The 20191-nt window shown below is 41.3% G+C and overlaps 1 protein-coding gene across 3 annotated transcripts in view; it reads right to left on the bottom strand.

Moving 5' to 3' along the window:
* Positions 1–20191, bottom strand: part of LMBR1 (limb development membrane protein 1) — a 145125-nt gene that overhangs the window by 112849 nt on the left and 12085 nt on the right. Inside the window, exons 2-3 of one of the 3 annotated variants that reach the window (XM_074985068.1) lie at positions 6632–6704; positions 350–389 (exon numbers count right to left, since the gene is read on the bottom strand). In XM_074985068.1, the coding sequence (XP_074841169.1) occupies positions 350–389; positions 6632–6704 (113 nt within the window). Of the gene's footprint in view, positions 1–349; positions 390–570; positions 612–6631; positions 6705–20191 lie in introns of those variants that run through there. The other 2 variants (XM_074985069.1, XM_074985070.1) reach the window with 2 other exon arrangements.

Raw genomic sequence — 20191 nt, 5'->3', positions numbered from 1 at the left:
AACGTAACTTTAATTGACTTAACTCTGTAGTGTAGCGATAGCCTAAAACTATTAAGGAAAGAGAATAAGGATTTTATGTGAATGAAGAACAAAAGACTTGCACTCCTAATGCACCATTCTGCATGAATCCATAACAACCAATGATCTAAGCTGCAGGTGAAAACTAAATGGGTACTACTAGAAGCAGAGGTTTCTTCTCCCATTAGGCAATACTCTAAAACCATTTTTAAAGAAAAACTGTAATATTTTTGTGCATCTGTCCAGTAAACACTATGCAGACAATTTTGACTGTATACACTTTACATTACTGCAAATCTAATTGCATCAAGGCAGTAAAAAATGTACATACGAAATTCTGTTGACAATGGCATCTTCATCTTCCTGTTCATCTGAAAAGTAATTTATAGGAAATTTAGTTGTTTAGTTTCTACAGATATCTATATATAAATAAAAGATGGAAAGGTTATGAAAATAAAAACCATTTCTCAACTTAAAATGTTTATATTATTAAATCCAAATTATTTTTGTATTCTGAAGTAAACATACATACATTTTGTAAATTAATTTTACCCATTTCCATTAGTTTTCTTGGAAGAACATTTTTCTTGATAGAGGTTATTGAGGCTTTCCCTCCTCCCTCTTCCCCCTTCCTGATTTCGTAATCTCTTCAATCAAGACAATTAAAGGGCGTTATTTTGTTCCAGACTAAGAATTACCTAAAATGAAAGAACAGCACATTTGGAGGCTAGTCATGTCAGGAAATTCCTTTCTACTCACTACTCTTCCTTAAAATTATGGCAAGCATTCAAACAAGCTTAGGGAAACATGAGTTTGAATACATCATAAGAATACAAGCAACACCTAGTCCTATGTGAATTTTATATACAATGAAAAACAAACATGAACAAAGAAATATACATCGAAAGACTAGTAATAACCTCCCCTTGACTACCAGAAGAAGTGCTTCCATCAATTCTCATCTACTCTTAATTCTTCCATGAACCTCTGGGTTTCTCCTGTGGCATTTTAGAGAATTTTCCTTCTCTTATCCCTCAGGTATTCCTCTTTATGAAGGGCTTCCTCTCAGGTTGGGATTTTTATTTCTTTTTTGCTCTCCTCTGTAACCTTACAGAAAGCCACAGCCCAACCACCTTTTTCTGATATGATCTCCAGAACTGAAATTCCACTTTCAAGATAGATATGTCCAGCAAAAGGCTTACTTCACACTACCACAAAACAATTCCATGCAAGTCACAGGTAGAGTCTCTGTACTCCTGATAGGGCAATCATTGCTTTAGGACCTTGTCTCCCAAAATTGAATGTGAACAGTTATTTATGCTTACAAGAAAATGGGGCTGAAAAACTACCAGACCCAAGCGACCAAGAGTGCTCTTGTCTGAGCTGAAATGCGTACAGTAAAGACAGCTGAACCAGGATCTAAATCCACTTGGACAGAGCAGTGTAACACTCATCTGTAAATGAGAATCTCTATTTTTCAGAATCTTTTTAAAAAAGGTTTTACAGGTTGCATTTTTCCTGGCATATGAGACTCCAAGGCAAAAGACACCTGGTATGCCTACCACTGATGGTGACTGCTCCCACACAGGAGGGGCAATATTTAAACACCCGAGGCTCATGATTAAAAACCCCTAAACTGTTGTACAGGGAAGCAAGTCCTGGTAAGGGATGAAAAGCTAAAACTTCCTAAACAACCAGAACTTATCAAAATGTTTCAGTGAGCAACTAATCCTAAATAATTTTCCCGGTACTCTTCCATTACCTTTAGTATGAACAAACAGTTGAGAGATATGTCAACATAGAAGCAACAGAGAGATCCATCTTATAAGTGCAAGGGGTAGTACTGAATGACTTCTGGTACTATCCATATTCTATACCCTCACATAAGAGCATGAGAATCCACACTGTCGGTTAACATACACATACACTCCAGAAATGGAATATACCGGTTGAACCTCTCTAGTCCAGCACTCTTGGGGTCTGACTGGTGATGAACAAGAGAATCTGCCAGACCACAAGAGGTCAACACTGTCTAGCAGCACTACCAATTCTTCCACTGATTACTGAGCTCTTAGGAGACATTTAGGAGTAAATTAGCACTAAATAATGGTACAGAATCCTAGAGAGCCAGGACTGGTGGCTGTAAACAAAGTTTATGGGACCATAGGAAACTTCATCATGCCCATGATAACTGGTCATCAGACTAGTTAAAATCACATTGGATTACAGATGTTGCCAGACAGGAGAGTGCCAGACTAGAGAGGTTCAAACTGTATTTCATATACATGAATAAGTTCTTGAAGAACTGGTATTAGTTCTAACAGAAGGAAGTACAATAGGAAAACAATCATATTCCCCTTTCATACACAACATGTTAGCAAAACTGTATGGAGGGAACTTTATGTTTTTCACTGTTCCACATTCACCCTGGGTAGTCTTTCAAGACCCCACAACAGAGTACACTCACATTTTAAGAAACACTGCTACATGGTAGCAATCCAAGCAAGGACATCAAAATGCCTTCTATTCCCTCTGAAACCTGGCCTCTGACTAGAAGGCAAATAAGCTAATTCATAATGCTTCAAAATGTATATTTTGCTTTACTCAAAGCTCTTGATTTAACACTTAACTCTAACAATGCTCAACTGACATGGGAATGTAAAAGTTGAAGTACAAATTCTGTTAGCCGAAAGAATGATGGCACTCAAAACTATAATAATGTTATTTGTTTTCCTCCCTATGTAAAATACCGTACTATATTCGAAAAGTTGTATCCAACTTGTGCCCTGCAAGACTACTGTATTGAGAATATCTGGATTTGATTACAAATTGAAAATGTGTGTCAAATTAGCTTTTTCCCCTCCAAAGAGGAAAGGGGCATAGAAAGTGGTACAGTCGTTGAGTTGTTTTTCCTTTAAGAAGATGGGAAAAGTTAACCAGTGCAGAGGGTTGGACCTATGTTCTCTTCACAGAAGAAGAAGAGAAGAAACCAAGCAGCACAGCATCTGATAAGACACCTGGGACACAGAATGCCGGGAAGAGCAGCAGTCATTCTACAAAAATGGACGTGTTTGACAGCAATTCATTTTAGAAAGGAGATGCAGAATCATGCTGAGTATGGCAGAGGTGGGGAGGATTTTGGTGAGCAGGGAGTTCCTGAAGAGCACAGCAGAGAGTTCAGCCCATCCTATATGGAAAACCAAGCTTAGCCACAAAGAATTCTACAAACATCCAAGGGAAACAGTCTGAGTGTGGTAGCTGTGTAACAAACAACAAGCAGTCCCATAGCAATTTAGAGACTAATAAATTTATTGAGTCATGAGCCTTTGTGAATAAAACCAATCCTTGTTGGCAATTCAATATACAGGAGAATGCAAAGAACATTCTGTAAGCAACACGTGATTAGGAGGACAGTAAGCTGCCTTGTGAAGTCCTGCTCATGAGATATCACTCTCAGATTGGCTAGGCTTCTCAAGTCAACAGGCAAGGATCCACTGATGATGATCCCTTCAGCACTGATGGCTCTGAACTGAGGATTACCTCACTGACACAGATTACTTTGAGTAATTCAGAAGTATGCTGCAGAATATCCAAGTAATCTTCAATCAGATGGTTCCTATCCAAAGGAAGGAAGAAAGAAGGCAGAAGAACCAGGAGGTGAATTGCTGGCTAGGTAAGTAGCGTGAAGGGCTTTGGTTTTGTGGAACACTTGTCCACCCTCTATAGGGAGAGAAGACAGCATGATTTGCATGGCCTACAGTTCAGCAGAAGGGGGACCAATCTCTTTGGGCACAGGCTGTCCACATTAGTTAGGAGGGGTTTGAAAAATAGCAAAAGGGAAGAGGTAAAAAGAATTAAAATACAAGCACTCGTTTAATCACAAAATCAAACACTGAGAATAAAATTAATCAAAGAAGCAAAGGACTGAAGAGAAGAAATTAATGAACTGCCTATACATTAATGTTAGAAACTTGCATCACAAATAAGAGAAACGGGAATTGGTACTTTCTAAACCAGATGGGAGGACTTGCACAACTAGAATGTTGAAATCAATGGTTATAACCTATCTGAAAGTAATACATGAACAAAGTGGGAGGTAGAATGGTACTATACACTAAAACATAGTATATCATCTTCCTGGATCACTGGTAACTTGGAATATAAACTACCGTGAATGCTCAACGTCTTAACAAAAGAGACATAGCTGGTATCTTCTACAGACCAACAGATCACCTAGGGCAGGGGTGAACAAACTTTTTGGGTCACGCCCTCTGCGCTTTTCAGCCCTGAAATTAACCAGGGACCCACCAACCTGTGCAAGGACCACAGGAAGGGATGTGCGGGGCGTGGGGGGATTAAAAAGGGGGATAGCCAAAGGAGGGGAGGGTCTCGGTGGGAGGACTCCAGGAAGGTACATTATGAAGCCGGGAACTCGCTGGCTGCACCCACTGCTCGTCTCAGGGCCTCTGTGCACTCTGATTGGCCAAGCAGTCGGTGGGGGGGGAGGGAAGAGGCATTTCCTCAGCAATGCAGTAGCAGAGGCCATGCAGGAGAAAGCAGATCCAGCAGAAGCTGTGGGATGGGTGCGGGGGAGCCAATCACGTGCCTCCCTTACAAAATGCCGCAACCCCCACTTTGCGCACCCTTGCTCGAGGGAATAGGATGATTCCTTTCCTAGGCACCCACCTACAACATGTAGGAAAAAACCTGTATGATCATGGAGAACTTCAACGTGAGCAACATATGCTGGAGGTCTCATGCTCCCAGTACTAAAACATCCTTGGAATTTCTAAGCATTATAGTTGGCATTTTCCTTCCTCAAAAGGTACTGCAGCCAACAATGCTATATTAGACCCCATTCAAACAGATAAAAAGAAAGTGATCACAGAACTGTACGTTATTGGCGGCTTAAGAACAAATGACAAGAACTTGATCACATTTATAAAGGTACAAGAAAAGTAAAGTCCATACTAGCAATATACATGTATGAACTTGGTACTTTAATAGTGCCAATTTCACAAAGCTGAAACAGCCAAATCAATTAATAAGAAGAATTTAATGAAAAAAATATGATTGATAATTTGAAATAATTTATAAACACCTAACTGGATGCCCAAAAAGCCAGCGTCTGACAACTGAAGACGACTAGGGTGATTTAAATAAAAAACCACCTACTTTAGTTAGGAAGTGAGTTATGGCAGCTGCAAAAATAATATATCCAGTTCTGGTGCCCACAATTAAAAAAGGATGGTGGTAAACTGACAGAGGTTCAGAGAAGAGCCACAACAATGATTAAAGGGCAAGAAAGCAAGACTTACACTGACAGGCTCAAAGAGCTCAATTTAGCCTAAAAAAAGGAAAGTTATGAGGGTGACTTGATTACTGTCTACAAGTACCTACATGGAGAATAAGTATTTAACAATAAGTGTTGAGTCCAGCAGAACAAAATAAACCAAAAAGCAATGGCTGGAAATTGAAGCTAGACATATTCAAACTGGAAATAAGTTGTAATTTTTTTTTTATAAACAACAAGAGTAATTAATCCCTATTAATTAGTCAAGAGTATTGGTAGAGTCACCATCACTGATGATTTAAAAATAAAGATGGAATGTTTTTCTAAAAAATATCATCTGGAATAGTATTTTTCACCACTGTTCCAGAGCATACTTTTTAGAAAAACATTCTATCTTTATTTTTAAATCATCAGTGATGGCAACTCTACCACTGCCTTGCTTTACTATATTAAGCAGTAATGCAAGGAAACTACAGGCTTTCATCCTGTTACGACACTGGCTTCATCAGTTAGCATAAGGACTGAAGCCTACAAACACTGACAGACAAACTTAGGTAGCCCATAAGTTTTTGGGGAACTGGAAGTAAAATAAGAGGGTGGAATTTCATCCATAAGGACATCAACCCCACAGAAACACAAACCCACACAAGCATTTAGAAGGTTTTGGATGGAACATCTGACTACAAGAGTGCCATGGCAATGAACTGACATAAATGACATTGGGTTGAAATCATAAGAGCACTAACCTAAGGAGGACACCTTAATATGTGTAAAGGGTGAAAATACACATAAGGAAGAAGAGAGAAAACTTAAGATATGATAATATCAGTTTAATATATTATAAAAAAGTCAGACCCCAGGGCAGTAGGAGGGAGAGATGTAACCCTTTGGAAGGGGCTACAATAATGGCCGCTGGCGAACACGAAGAAAGTAATGGTTAACATTTCGGGCTGTTCTACAAGGGATGGTGTGAATATGGATGTTCAAATGTACTATATGTATTATTTCTATCAATCTTACTGAGTTGTGTAATTTTGCTAAATATATTAATAAATTATTTGTAAATACAGAAGAGTTTCTATAGTGTGAGCATCACACCTATGCACATCAGGGTCCCCAACTACATAATAATTTTGATATTGTGCATGATCTTTGGACAAAACCCTGTCCCCTCACTAATTTAGGCATTACACTGAAAAAATATATTTGGTTAGCAAGAGGACAAGATTGGACATCATTTCTCTTTGGGGGAAAAAGCTATACCTACTCATTTTTTAAAGGGAAATAAAAATAAACATTTGGATATTTAAAACTAGTTACCTGCTTTCCTTTTGTATCTTGTGATTACAAAATAGGAGATTATGTAGAGAACAGCAAATAGGAGAAAACAGATCTGCAAAAAGAAGTTTCATTTAATCTGGTTAGTGAGAAGTCTGTTTTATATTATGCATTTATTAGCTAAACAAAACAGACATTAAATTCTGATCAAACCACAAAAATACATTTTACACTTGAGCTTTCTCCATATGCTTTAGAGTTCAATTAATAAATAAAACATAGTTTACTTTAGAAATTATATCGACTTGTTACATTTTTCAACAAAAATGCTGATTAATCAAACTTCAAATGTCTAAAGTGTTAGTACATCAACTCATTTCCAAAAATCAACTTTAAAACATGAAACTGTTGCAGGTGAAGAAGTCAGATGTTTTTCTACTCTTTAGCAGATATCAGTCAACATCACAAGAGAATCCGAAAAAAAAAAAAAATCAACAAGAACTTTTGTTCCATGAATCAGAAAAGCATATGATCAGTTTAAATTTCACTGGCAGAACTGTACTGGGAAACTTATATGAGATCTCTATAGGCAAAGTTTATTGAAAATCATTGGTTAGCCTCAGCAACCAAATTGACCCAGAACTGAAAAAAGAAAATTGGCGTTCCTGCCACTGTTTTAAAAAATGAAAGTCAATTTTGAAAGTTAAGCATTATCTGTGGAATAATAAACAAATATTAAATAGATTTTTATTAAAAGATGTAGTAGTCCTACATTCTATAAATGTTACTTGTGTGTCCTTTTTATCTGTTTGCTTGTGAATATTTTAAAAAGTAAATGTAAAGTGATATTTAAACTTAACTCCTTAGTGTACATTATTTGGCAGTTAGTGAAATACTGGTCTTCATAAATACAGACATATTACAATAAATACTTAAGCCAACAAGGCCATGAGTATTAAAACTATGAAAATGAGTTGGAAGATTCACAAATCTCAAAAGCACATTATCACTTCATACAATCCACAGCTGTTACTATTTATTTTATTGACTATGCATGAATGAACAGCCAGCAAAATCTTAGCAGAAACCCGTACAGATAGCCAAATGAATATTAATAGTATATTATTTAAAGGGCGTGAATTGAGTTGTACAAACTCCACTTTTGAAATGGATCTACCTTCGTCTAAGATGTGTAATACCACAGGGAATCTGCCTTACTTATAGCTGAGCTTTAACTCAACAACTGAGGTTTGTGAAACAAGTCTGTCCTATAAAGACTGAAATGCTGAACTGCTTCCCAGTTAGTCAATTCAACACTTGCTGCCTTTTAAGAGTCGTATCAATTTAAAACTAAAATGAAGTAAGAGATGGGAGAACAAAAAAATCATGTTGAGATGAAATTTAAGTAATTTGACCTAATCCAGTTCAGAAGGAAAAGGACGATACTGGTTTATCAGAAAGGATACACAATCAAAAAACAAAAACATGGCAGGAAATATTAATAAAAATGAAACAGTGAGAAACTCATCCTATGTGTAGTTACAGAGTTCACAGGAGAAATGGGTTACTAGGTTCATCATCACAGTATGTAGCTGCCTAACTGTTCTATACACTTCTCACTGTAATATTGATTGCTTAATCCTGGGGAAATCTGGTGCACCTACACTGCAGCAGAGAAATGCCTCCTCACAGAAGCCCTCTACTTTGTTGAAGAAAATGTTTTTGTGGAGGAGCAAAGAGAGGCTGCACCAGCCAGTGGCTCACTCTCCCCTCCCAGCAACTTGGCAGCTCACATGCATCTGTTCGGGCTGCCAGAGACAGAGGCAACTTGCAAGGACAGACAAATTGGTCACCCCTGCCGCAGGAAGGACTGGAACAACCTCCTCTGTCCCAAGCCCTGCCCTTGCTCCACCCCTATGCCTCTCTTTCCCAAGAAGTGCCACTTCTGCTGAGTGTGGGGTGGTCCTGCCCATCACCAAGAGCAGTGCAGCCTTAAAGCAGCACAAACTACAGCAAGCTTGCACCGCCCTCAGGCCATGCTGCTCGGGTAGAGGTCCAGGACAACCCCCAGACTCATTGGTAGCAGTGCAGCACTGCCAGAAGAGAAAGGGTGGGGACACCCCTACCTCTCCCCTTCAGCAGCGCCACAGTGCTGACAGTGAATGCGGGGTGCATGTGACCCCTCATGAATCCTCCATACATTGCCCCTGCCAGAATAGAGAGGGAACTAGAGATGCCCTGGTCACCCATGAATATCAGTCCAGCTCAGAAAGGGGAAGAAATAGGGAGACAGAGTTCCCCCTCCCCATTCCCTGCAAAGAGCAGCAGGGCTGCATCATAACAAGCTCCAGAAACTTCCCCTGGCTCAGCACTTCAAGGGGCTGGGAGCTTCCAGATGCATGGGGTTGAGAAGTCAGACAGAGCAGCTCCCTGTACGGTGACCCCACCCATACCCATGCACCTGGAAATGCTCCACCCAGCCTCCTTCATATCAGGAGCCCCCCTTGCATCAGGGCCCCCCATACCTACAACCTTCACCTCAGTGAGCCCCAACCACCTTTACCGTCTCCCATCACATCAAGCTTACACTCACATCACTGAGACCTAAGCACCTTCATTTCATCCCTCCCCTCACCCCACACTAACAGAGTCCCATTACCCCTACACACAGAACCCCGCACTGAGTCCCAGAGCACCAATTCCCCCATTATACTGACTCCCCACCAAGTTGCCACATCCAGATAGCACCACACAGAACCTTGATACTGCTGAGGGAATTCTGCACTGAAAAGAATAAATTTAAAATTTTGAATTGTCAAAACAACACAAACAACAATATATTCACAACATTTTCAAATTGTTTTGGCAATTTATTTCTAATTCCTTATGAACAAATAATTGAAAATGATTATATTGAGATATTTTGACACACATACAGAATTTTAAAATACTGTGTGCAGAACATTTCATTTTTGGCATAAAACTCACTCAGGACTAAAAACAATGAGAAGTCCTATGGCACCTTATAGACTAATGGAGTTTTGGGAGCATAAACTTTTGTAGGCAAAGTCCCGCTTCATCAGATACATGTACCGGAGATTTCAGAGGCAGCTCTAAATATACAGGCTCACGAAAAGGAGGAAGTAAACACCCCAAACACATTTGATATATGGGCTCCAAGTGCTCGGAGTGGCAGCAGATGGTGCTGCTTTTGAAAGGTAAGTGAGCCTGGGGCTGAGGGGGATTAAAGGCTGGGGGCAGTTAGGGGACATGAGCGGGAGGGAGGATTAAAACATGGTGGCGGGTTGGGTCCGTGGAGGGACAGGGTAGTTCAGGCTGTTGCAGGTTGGGTCTGTGGGGCCAGTGGGGGGGCGGAGTGGGGGGTTAAGGTTGCAACAGTTTTGGTCCGTGGGGCCGGCAGGGCGGTTAGGCTGCAGAGGTTTAGGTGCACAGGGCCAGCGGGGGGGCGGGGGCGTTAAATTGCTGCAGTTCAGGTGCGCAGGAGGCAGCGGGTGGGTTTAAGTTGCTGTGGTTCAGGTGCATGGGGGAGATTTAGATTTCAGTGGTTCAAGTGTGCAGGGCCAGCGGGGGTGTTTAGGTTTCGGCAGTTTGGTGTCTGTGGGGCTGGCGGGGTGGTGGGGGGGGGGGTGTCAGGCTGCGGCAGGTTGGAGCCACGGGGAGGGGATAAGACTTGTATTAGCGGAGAGAGTTCACTTGTGAGCGAACTAGGGGACATATGTGTGTCTCTCGTTTAAGTGAGTACTCATAAAGTACTCGTTTAACAAGGGATGAGTGTACTCCTGAGTTCTTTCTAGAAGATACAGCAGGAGGTTGGAGGTATGGTATTTATAGGGAGTCTAGTACTCTTGGAGGTCTCCTTGCAGAAGTCCTGAAAGAAGGGCTGTGAATGGAGCCCAGAAACAAGGTGATGGAGGAATGTTCCCCCAAGCAGAGGCAGGGCTCACAGATGAAGAGGCCTAAGAAAGTGAAACAAATGGAGGGAGCCCTCCTACAAGAGGCTTGCCTTGGGCTATAAGAGATGAAAGGTGGGAGAGAAGTGGGTTTGGGGGCTCTCAGGCCTGGAAAGTAGAGCTCTGCAAAATGGAACTGGGACAGAGCAATTAATGACTCCAGAGTGGACAACCATGGAGTGCTGAACTTTAAATAACATCAAAGAAATGCTGCACTGTTTTTCTTTTGCAGTCAATGTTTAGCAGCTTTTGAAAATATTTCTGCTACAGCAGAGCTGTCTAATACAGCTTTACCAATGCAGATTCTTGCCCAAAAATGGATATATGAAACTGAATCTGTCAAAACCAAAATATTATATTTAATAAACTTTAAATTTACACTAGACACGATAAATGTTTGAAAATTCATTCCTACTTTACTTGCTTTTCACATGATATCTACAACTCCAAAACTAAGTTGTTCCCCTTTGTCAATGAATGTGCAAAATTATAAAACATTAACAGATCAAAGTTGTTTTCACTGGCCCACACATTTAAAAGTTTAATAATATTTCCTTAGTTATTTGGCATTTCTCCATTTTCTGCTAGAGATACGTGCTCCTGTAATAATACACAGCACAATCAAGAGGCATTCACCTCTGCTACCAATGCTGGGAAGCTAGTGAGGTGGGATGCTGTTTACTTCGGGCATTCAAACACCATATCCATTAGTCCCACTTTGAGCAGAGTTAAACAAACATCAAAAATGTTTTCTGCATCTAGCAATCCACCAGTGAAATCAAACCAGTACCAACAATGGTGTGAAAGTTTTTATATGCCATGACAGGACCCAAGTCCCCATTATGTATATTAAGTCTATGCTACATATGGTAAATATGTTCAGCTGTCATGGTCAAAACTTGCAAGTGAATACGGTTATGTCTACACTAGACACAGAAGTCAACCGGTGACATGCAATTTTAGCTATGCCAATTGCATAGCTAAAAATCAATTTATCTGCAGTCAACTTCCATGTCCATCCAAACAGCAGAAGGTCAACCTTCCTTTAACCTTCTTTATTCCTCAACTCTTGCAAAGACTACAGGGGTTGACAGTGACCCCTGGAGGTATCATTTCTTCCATGCAAATGAAACCCTGGAAGCAGTTCCATGTTCTGCTTGGGTGTGGCTCTATCCTAAGTCAACCAAAACGTACCTTTGATGAAATCCTGAAATGACCACCAATCCTTTCCATATAAGGAGAAAAAAAAAAAAAGAATTTTACACTGCAGCACACTTTTATTGTAGACTTTTTCCTCGTGATAAAGCCTTTGTGTCCTTCAGGGTCATTTGGAAAGTAAAAAATGAAAAACAGTGAAAACTCTATGCAGACCGACTACAAATGTAATTAATGACGACATACTACTGAAAGAAACCAGAACTAAGATAGCACCAGATAGTCTGTTTTTCTTCAAAGACTAACATTTAATTCTGTTTGCATTCACTTTGTTACCTGAGAAACACCAAGCAGAATGGTAGAAAGTAAGAAAAGCAGCTGAAGAATGCAAGTCTGCCTGTAAATAACTCTTACTTCTCCTTGGGCTTGTCTACACTACCACCCTCCTTTGAAGGAAGGATGGTAATTAGGGTGTTGGGAGTTTACAAATGAAGTGCTGTGCTGCATACGCAGTACTTCATTAAGCAAATCTCCCCCCCCCCCCCCCCCCGGCAAAGTACCGGCTCGCATCTAGCCGCGGCTCACACACCAGTACTTCAAAGTTGCCCCAGCACTTTGAAATCCCTTTACTCCTCAAAAATTTCCTTCAAAGGAGGGTGGTAGTGTAGACACAGCTCTTGTCAATAACAGATATAAGCTAATACCTGAAACATGTATTCCACATATCCAACATAACTTTAAATATCAGAATAATTTTGGTCCAGGATGTGAAATTGAGGTGAAGTTTTTAGTTCACCACTTTCATATGTGTATATGCCTTACACAAGTTGTTTTATCTCAAGTTTACAACATATCTTAAAAGTCTATTACATCAAAAAACTACGTTAAAAGTGTACTGAAGTTGTACTGTTCTGGAAGCCAATGACTATTAAATTACTTTAGTGGTTATAGTGTCATCTTCTTATTTTATATTATATTTTATACATGGAACATTGTAGTCACAGACCATAATGGCGATGCCAAAAATGTATTCCCTACAGTAAACCCTCAAGATACACGCAACTCGACTGCACGTGTCTCAGGTTAATGTGACTGCCGTCCTGACAGGAGAGGGAAACCACTCCTGTTAAGGACAGCAGGCTGGCTCTTGCTGGTTCCCCTGGGCTTGCAGGACCCTAGATACTTACCAGCCCAGTAGGGCTGGTCAGTTTCCTGGTTGCTAGACTGTAGGGAGCTAGGAACCATGGGGCTGCCGCTGCTGGCAAGGATGCCAGCCTGGCTCACAGCTGCTGCCCCTGACAATAGTGGTTTCCAACTCCTGAAGTGGTGGGGAGCTGGGAACCAGGCGGCAGCCTGGCTCCCGGCTGCCCTCTGCTTGCAGAGCCAGGAAACTGAGCAGGGCATTAGCCCTGGTTAGTTTCCTGGCTCCAAGAAGTCCTGCCCTGCTCAGTTCCCCCTCTCTGCAAGCAGCGGGGGAGCCAGGATACTGGCTCTCTGCCACTCTGGGAGCAAGGAAACTGACTAGGCTCCTGCAGGCTCAGGGGTGCCAGGAACCAGGCTGCAGCCTGGGTCCCATCTCCCCCTGACTTGCATGAAAATTTGAGTTATGCAGGAGTTGCAGAAACGCAATCCCCACATAACTTGAGGATTTACTGTATTTTATTTCAGCATAACACAGCTTTCCCCAAGGAACCCCATCCATACTTGCATCCAATGGGGCTTACTCCGAAACTGAATGTACTCTAAGTACAATCAGTCTTAGCTTTTTTGGTAACTTGCAATCAGATCTGCATCAAAACTACAGCAATAGTGGGAAAGATAAGAGCTAATTGTAGAAGTTTGAGGACACTGTACATTTAGTGTTAAGAGAACCTGTCTGCTAGAATTAATATTTTTTTCAAAAAAAGTTTAAGGACTGCTGTCAAACAGAACCCTGGGAGACTACTGCAATTGCAAATATGAAATATTTATGTAACATTTAGGCTTTAATAAAATCATATCTGCGATTGTCTCTGTGTGAATGATTTAGTTCTTACCATTCCTAATATACTCCTGCTGCATCTGCTACTTGACACACGCAATGAGTATTACGTACTACTTCCAAAAATAATAAAGATCAAGTTATCTACACAAATAACACAAATTATACCCACTTGAATGTTGCACAATGCTGTATTAGGATTTCTTTTGGTCCTATACTTAAAGGCTCCTCCTCATTGCCCTTTAGTCTGTTAGCCACAGAGCTCTGTTTCCTTTTGCTCCCCTTATCAATTTTCTACAAATCCTAGCCCTGATTTATATTCACTGCTATTAATTTCTCCCCTTCCATTTTAATGGCAGCTTTCATTTGCCCTTTAACAGTGATGTGTCTTTAAAAAAAAAAAAGTAGCTTTTCAGAAAAACATCTCAAAATGTTCTTGAACAGTTCATAACTACTATTCACATTCTTTATTTAAGCTCTCTCACATAATTTGGATCAACTATTCACTTCTTTATGAAATTTGGCAAAACTGGGTTGGACATTATGTGTGAACAAAATAATCAAGACATGATCACTAACACCACACAACGAATAAAATTTGTTTTTTTCTATCAACATAAAGTCTAAGAATTCCCCAAGATGTAACTATTTAAGGCAACAAATTATCTGTGATTTTTTTTAGTATTTCCAAGGACATTTTAGTACTAGCAACATGGAACCTCCAGCAAGTGTCCCCCAAAATAAAGTTGCCATGGATAATATGGATTATACATGCATGTGTACACATAGGCACCCAAAAGATGGATTCTTAAGGACTCAAACACACATTTCTCTCGTGTGATTTGGTGTTCTCCCCATCTTGCTCTTTGTCTATTAGAACTCTGATCCAGAAGAACTGACTGCGAACTTCAGAGTCCCTCAATGCCAGTTGGCACCGAGGGGCATCTCTTACACAGATGCACTAAGGTGAGGTACTGACTGATCCATAGGCATTGAATCTGTACAGGGCATCTGCTACAATACTTTCCTTCCCCTTAACAGACACAATTTTTATCATAGTCTTGGACCATCACGCTCCATCAAAGCAGTGAAATTGGTGCCTCTGGGTCTATATAATCAAACTCATGGAGATTCAGGGTTCTAACTGACCAATTTCCTGGTAAAGGGACTGGGCCTTAACTGGTTGATTGCCTTTATGATGACCTAAAACACGTTTTCATGACACAGTAATTCTGTTTGATGGGTGTAAGTTTTTTATGCATGAATGCAACAAGATGCTTTTTTTAAACTTTCTGTCGACTACATTAATATCACACCTAAATCAATATTTAAAGCGTCAGTACAGTGCACAAGTAATCAGTCAAAATCTGGACTAGCAAGAACAATCTTATCAAAATCCTCTAGACAAGCCTTTGTCCATCCAACTTCGTTTCTCTGTTTTTTTCATGCATACATTTGTGGTAACAGTGTCTTGAACGCATGCACAGTTAAACTACACCTATGAAAGACTGAGTCTGCTTCCTGATCTGGGGAGTAGTCCACTTAATAATAAAATCTTCTTTATGGGATCAGCAAAACATGCTCTCTCACTACTGAATAACCCAAATAACTTTGGCTGTTCCTATATATATAATCCCCAAGTATTCCTTGTAATCTGACAAAGAGTCACTAAGTATTGCTATATCATCAATATAAACTCAGGCAGGGACTTGTAATCCACTTAATACTTGGTTGACAAGCCTTTGAAAAGTGGCTTCTCCATCAATTAATCCAAAAGGTGGTATTGTAAACTCATAGATTTATATCAGTACTAAAAGTGGATTTCTCTGTGAGCAATTGTTAAAAGAATCTGCCAATAACTTTAAGAAAGACAATCATGCTTAGTTATTTTACTTAAGACAATTTATCATCAGTTCTGGGCATAGGATTGAAATAAGGAACTGTGGCAGCATTAAATTTCCTATAATCAATGAAATCTCAATCTTACATTTTTTAGGAACAATAATGAAGCCCAGGAACTATCAGACTTTATTTATGGTCATTTACATCATACTCTGTACCTCTGTAACAACTTGCTCCTGCTCTGCCATTGCTTCAATAGTATTGACTTGGTGCAGACAGACGACCCAATGATAAGCCAATGGACCATTTATGAATCATCCCTAGCAAGTTGGAGAATATTGGCTTGCAATCTGCAGCACAGTCGTGATTTTGCCACTTTCAGGCTGTTTATAACTTACCTCAAAGCTCTCAAGTGATGAGTCATCATGGCAGTCAATGATGAAACCAGTCAATCAAGACATCTCATAATCCACCTCAGCACAACAAATCATAATCACAATGGCTTGCCTATTGTGATCAGATTTAAGCCTATCTTGCTATGAGGTTACTGTACCTGGTACGTACTCTCATTATCTCTTTCCACAACCTCATAAAGTTCCTTGCATAAGTTTTGCATTTTACTCCTGTCTACAAGGGATGAAACTAGCAACCATTCCCCTACAGCAAAGAAACATTCACAAGCAGATTGATAATACTGTGTCTTCTGTGCAGGCTGGCTATCAGTAAAATAAGCGTGAACCACTTCTATCATGTGCCTTAGCTCTTTTCTAAACTTTTGTTTACAGTCAACCACTAGTTTCACTTCTGATTCATTCAGGGGTGAAAGTAACACATTTCTTACAGGTATTGTCATATTGCAAACCTCCCTGGGGGGTCCCTCGAGGTAGGAGGGGGGTGTTGTGATACAACAGTACCTATAAGACATTTAAGTGTGGAGTGGAGTGTGGGAGGCTCAAGGAAGCGGGTTGGGGTACAAGGTTCAAGACAAGGGATGAGGAAGTGGAGGGATGCAGGAGTCAGCATTGGGTAGTGAGTGGGGGTTCAGAGCAGGGATTTGAGAGAGCATAGGGGGCTTTGTGGGAAGAGACAAGGCCCCCCAAGTCCTTACCAGGGCTGCTTGCTGTTCACCTTCCCATCACCGTCAGGAAGCAAGAGCGAAGTGTACAGCTTGTCTGCCCCAGTCCTCTCCTGCCAGAGTGAGGAATGCAGCAAACCATGCACTTTCCCCTCACTTCCTGATAGCAAGGAAGGGGAACAACAAGTAGCCTTTCTGTATCAATTGGGGAGAAGCCCCCTCTACATGGCCCTGGGAGGGCTCAGGGCTCGAGCAGTCCCAGAATGGATGGGCGCATGCCTTCAGCCAGCCCCTTTCATCTGTCTAGCTGCCTGTTGCTTCTTGCAGCAGCCTGCAGCAGAGTCCTGGGGCCCAAGCTGGGAGCACACACCCCTAGTCCTGCAGCTGAGCACCTCAGCCAGCTGGTTCCTTCTTACCAGAATGGTGCAGGAGGACACACCAGCTCACCTTCACTGCTGAATTCACTACCACACTCCCAGAAGTCCCTTACAGCATCTAGGGACCTCCTCAACTTTCTCGCCTATCAGATTCAATAGGGCAAATAATGTGAACTCTTGGGAACCTTCCCCATAACAAACAGGTGACATTTCATCCTAGGCATTTGCCCCATTTGCATACTTTCCAAGCATCGATTTTAGTGCACCACTGTACCATGCAACCAAAGCATCTGTCTATGAGTAACAAGGGGCCACCGCCAGCTGATTCACACCACAGATCCTCTGTAATTCACTGAGCAGCTGGGACATAAAATTCAATCCATGATTGAATTAAAATCTCCTCAGGAAAACCCACTTGGCAGAAAATGGTGGAAGGAGCTTTGGCCTCAGTGTCAGCTTCTATATTAGAGAGATCCAGGGTCTCTGAATATCCAGTGCCAAAGTCCAGTACCATAAACATATACTTCTTCCTCCTTTGGGTAAAACCCGACACTTGGCCAAAACTGTCCAAAGCTACCCTAAACAATGTCTCATTACAGACAGGGATACAGAGGAGTTTTTCAAGGTCCTATAGACTTCTTAGTCTTCTGGCATAAGGTCCAAGATCTGCTCTAGTCATTCACCCCACCTGTATATTTGAACAATAAAAATTCCCTTCCAATTGCTTGTACGTCCTCTGTGACCCCCAAGAGACCATCACAAAGACAGCCATAGGCTAAAATTATTAAATCCCCACAAGTCTCAGAAGTAGCCCTGCTAGTCTGTACCTGCAAAAACAACAAGGAGTCCTATAACACCTTAAAAACTTAACACATTTATTTGAGCATAAGCTTTCCTGAACAAAAACCAATCTGTCAGATGCATGACTCCCCACAGTATTTAACAGGCACGATCAACTACTTCTAAGGTTTCCTGGAACTTTTATTTTTCTCATTTAGGAACATCCCCATACCCTCATCCCTCCTTAAAACACCACACCACATTTTCCCCCATTTTACTTCACTAGGATTTCCCAAAAATGCACCCCCTTGTGATTTCTTGGGTTGAGCTGGCTATCTATGCTATTGCAAATGCTTGCACCTGCGACTATCTCTCATGGCTGTCCCAACCACTGAGATTGGCTCCTCCTTCCTTAACTTCTGGAGGGTCGCCAGTTTTGTCCACTAAACAAGGGCTGGGAGTGACCTTTTCCCCTTTAGCTGTTTCTCTAGGGCCACAGAGTTATAGTGTCTTTTGAGAACAACAAGAAGTCTTGTGGCACCTTATAGACTAACAGATATTTTGGAGCATAAGCTTTCGCGGGCAAAGACCCACTTCATCAGATGCTGCTTTGGAAATAGTCAATATATCATTACCCACAAGCATTCCTGCTGCAACAAAATCCAACACACCAACTTTTAAGATGCCTTTTAGATTGCCCCACTCTAAGGGCACTTTACCCAAGACACAATGGTTTTGAATTTTCCCAGTGCCAGTAGTTCAACTTTTTCAGATCTCCTAACATGCCTTCTCAGACTGGAGAAATATGAACTACTGCATCTCCCCAACCATTGTGTTCCTGAGTATTCATTTTGGCTACTTTTAATATACCAATCTCCTGTGGATCAAACCTTACAAAATTCATCAGGAGCCCCCCAGGCAGCTCAGGAGAGGATGAGAGTTAAGTTCTATGTCTAACAGCCACATTAACCTGGGATGCATAAGATGGAGATTTGCTTTTGCTTACTGTGATTATGCTTCAGATGTTCAGTGAAGTTACTTATACAGCACCAACCTGAACAACCCACCAGTGAAGGGAGTCTGTGAGTGGAATTACCATGAGAAGGACAGTTCTGGGAAGGTGCAAGCCTGGACTCCCAGTTGTTCTACCTTTTCCCAGCAAAGAGAAAGCTTTTGTGCTGGAGACCTGAAGACCATTTGTCTTTTTCACCAACTGAAGTTGGCCCAATAAAACATATTACCTCACCCACCTTCTCTCAATTTCTCCCTAGTCCAGAGCTTCCCAATCTTTTCAGTAACACAGCACACTTCAAAGAGATGAACAATTCCATGACACACCCACTTTTTACTTGCAGGGGTGGGGAAGAGGAGGCACAAGCATTTAAACTGCATCCCCGCTGCAACAGGCTCCCGCCCTCCCTCCCCCGCTTTGCCACAACAGGAATGGAGGTGGGCTCCCCACCAGGCCGTTCAGCCAGGAAGCAGCATTTCAGCCTCTTTGGGTCAGCATTTCCCCTCGCAATGGTTCTGCAAAGAGCCACTGCGAGGGGAATGTGACAAACCCCATGCCAGCTGGGGCTCAGGCAGCCTTCTGCTTGTGCCCCAGCTGGCAGGTCATCAATCCCTTCCCACCCCCACCCCCACCCCCACCCCACAGTGGTGACAACTTCATGACACACTTGGACAGTTCTCACAACACACCAGTGTGTCGCGGTGCACTAGCTGAAATCCACTGCCCTTGTCCTTTATTTACAATCATTTAAATGTTTGTTTTTTCTAAACCCATCTCCTGCTCAGTCCAACTTCTGAAGATGAAAAAGTTAAAAAAAAACTTCCCACCCTTAAGGAAAACTTACACAAGGCTGTCACTCAAAATAAAAAAGTTATGCATTTAAAACTAAATAATTTATTAAACAAAGAAAGAATCCCCAACAGGGAATCTGAACTACTTCCCTCATAAGGTTTTATTTCAATAATAGTGCAGCCTCAGAGAGTCAATCACACTGCAATGAATTCACAGCACTCAAAGTCACAGTGAATGGAAGGTGGGAGGGGGGAGGAGATAAAACCTGCATGTTTATATGATAGTTTGTTACTATCTCCTTCTGCAGTTTCATCTAACTGTTGCACCTTATCACAACCTAAACTAAGCTCTTGGGACAGGTATTTCATAAAATCATAGAATCATTTCACATTTTCACAGTGGCTAACAAAACACAACACATTATGTAGAACTGAAATTACTGGCAGTGAATTTCTGTCCATTACAGCTTGCCACCTATTCTCTTTATTCTCTAGCTCAGGGATTCCCAACCTATGAGTTGAGAACCAAACATGGGTTACAATTAGATTTGTTAAGGGTCGCCAGCAGCTCAGAGCTCCATGTGGCTCTTAAAATGAGCCATTTGCAGCTCCTTAAGC

Source organism: Carettochelys insculpta, chromosome 2 (assembly GCF_033958435.1).
Source record: "Carettochelys insculpta isolate YL-2023 chromosome 2, ASM3395843v1, whole genome shotgun sequence".
NCBI classification, from domain to species: Eukaryota; Metazoa; Chordata; order Testudines; family Carettochelyidae; genus Carettochelys; species Carettochelys insculpta.
Note: the sequence above shows the minus strand (reverse complement) of the source record. Positions and strands in the feature narration are given on the sequence as shown.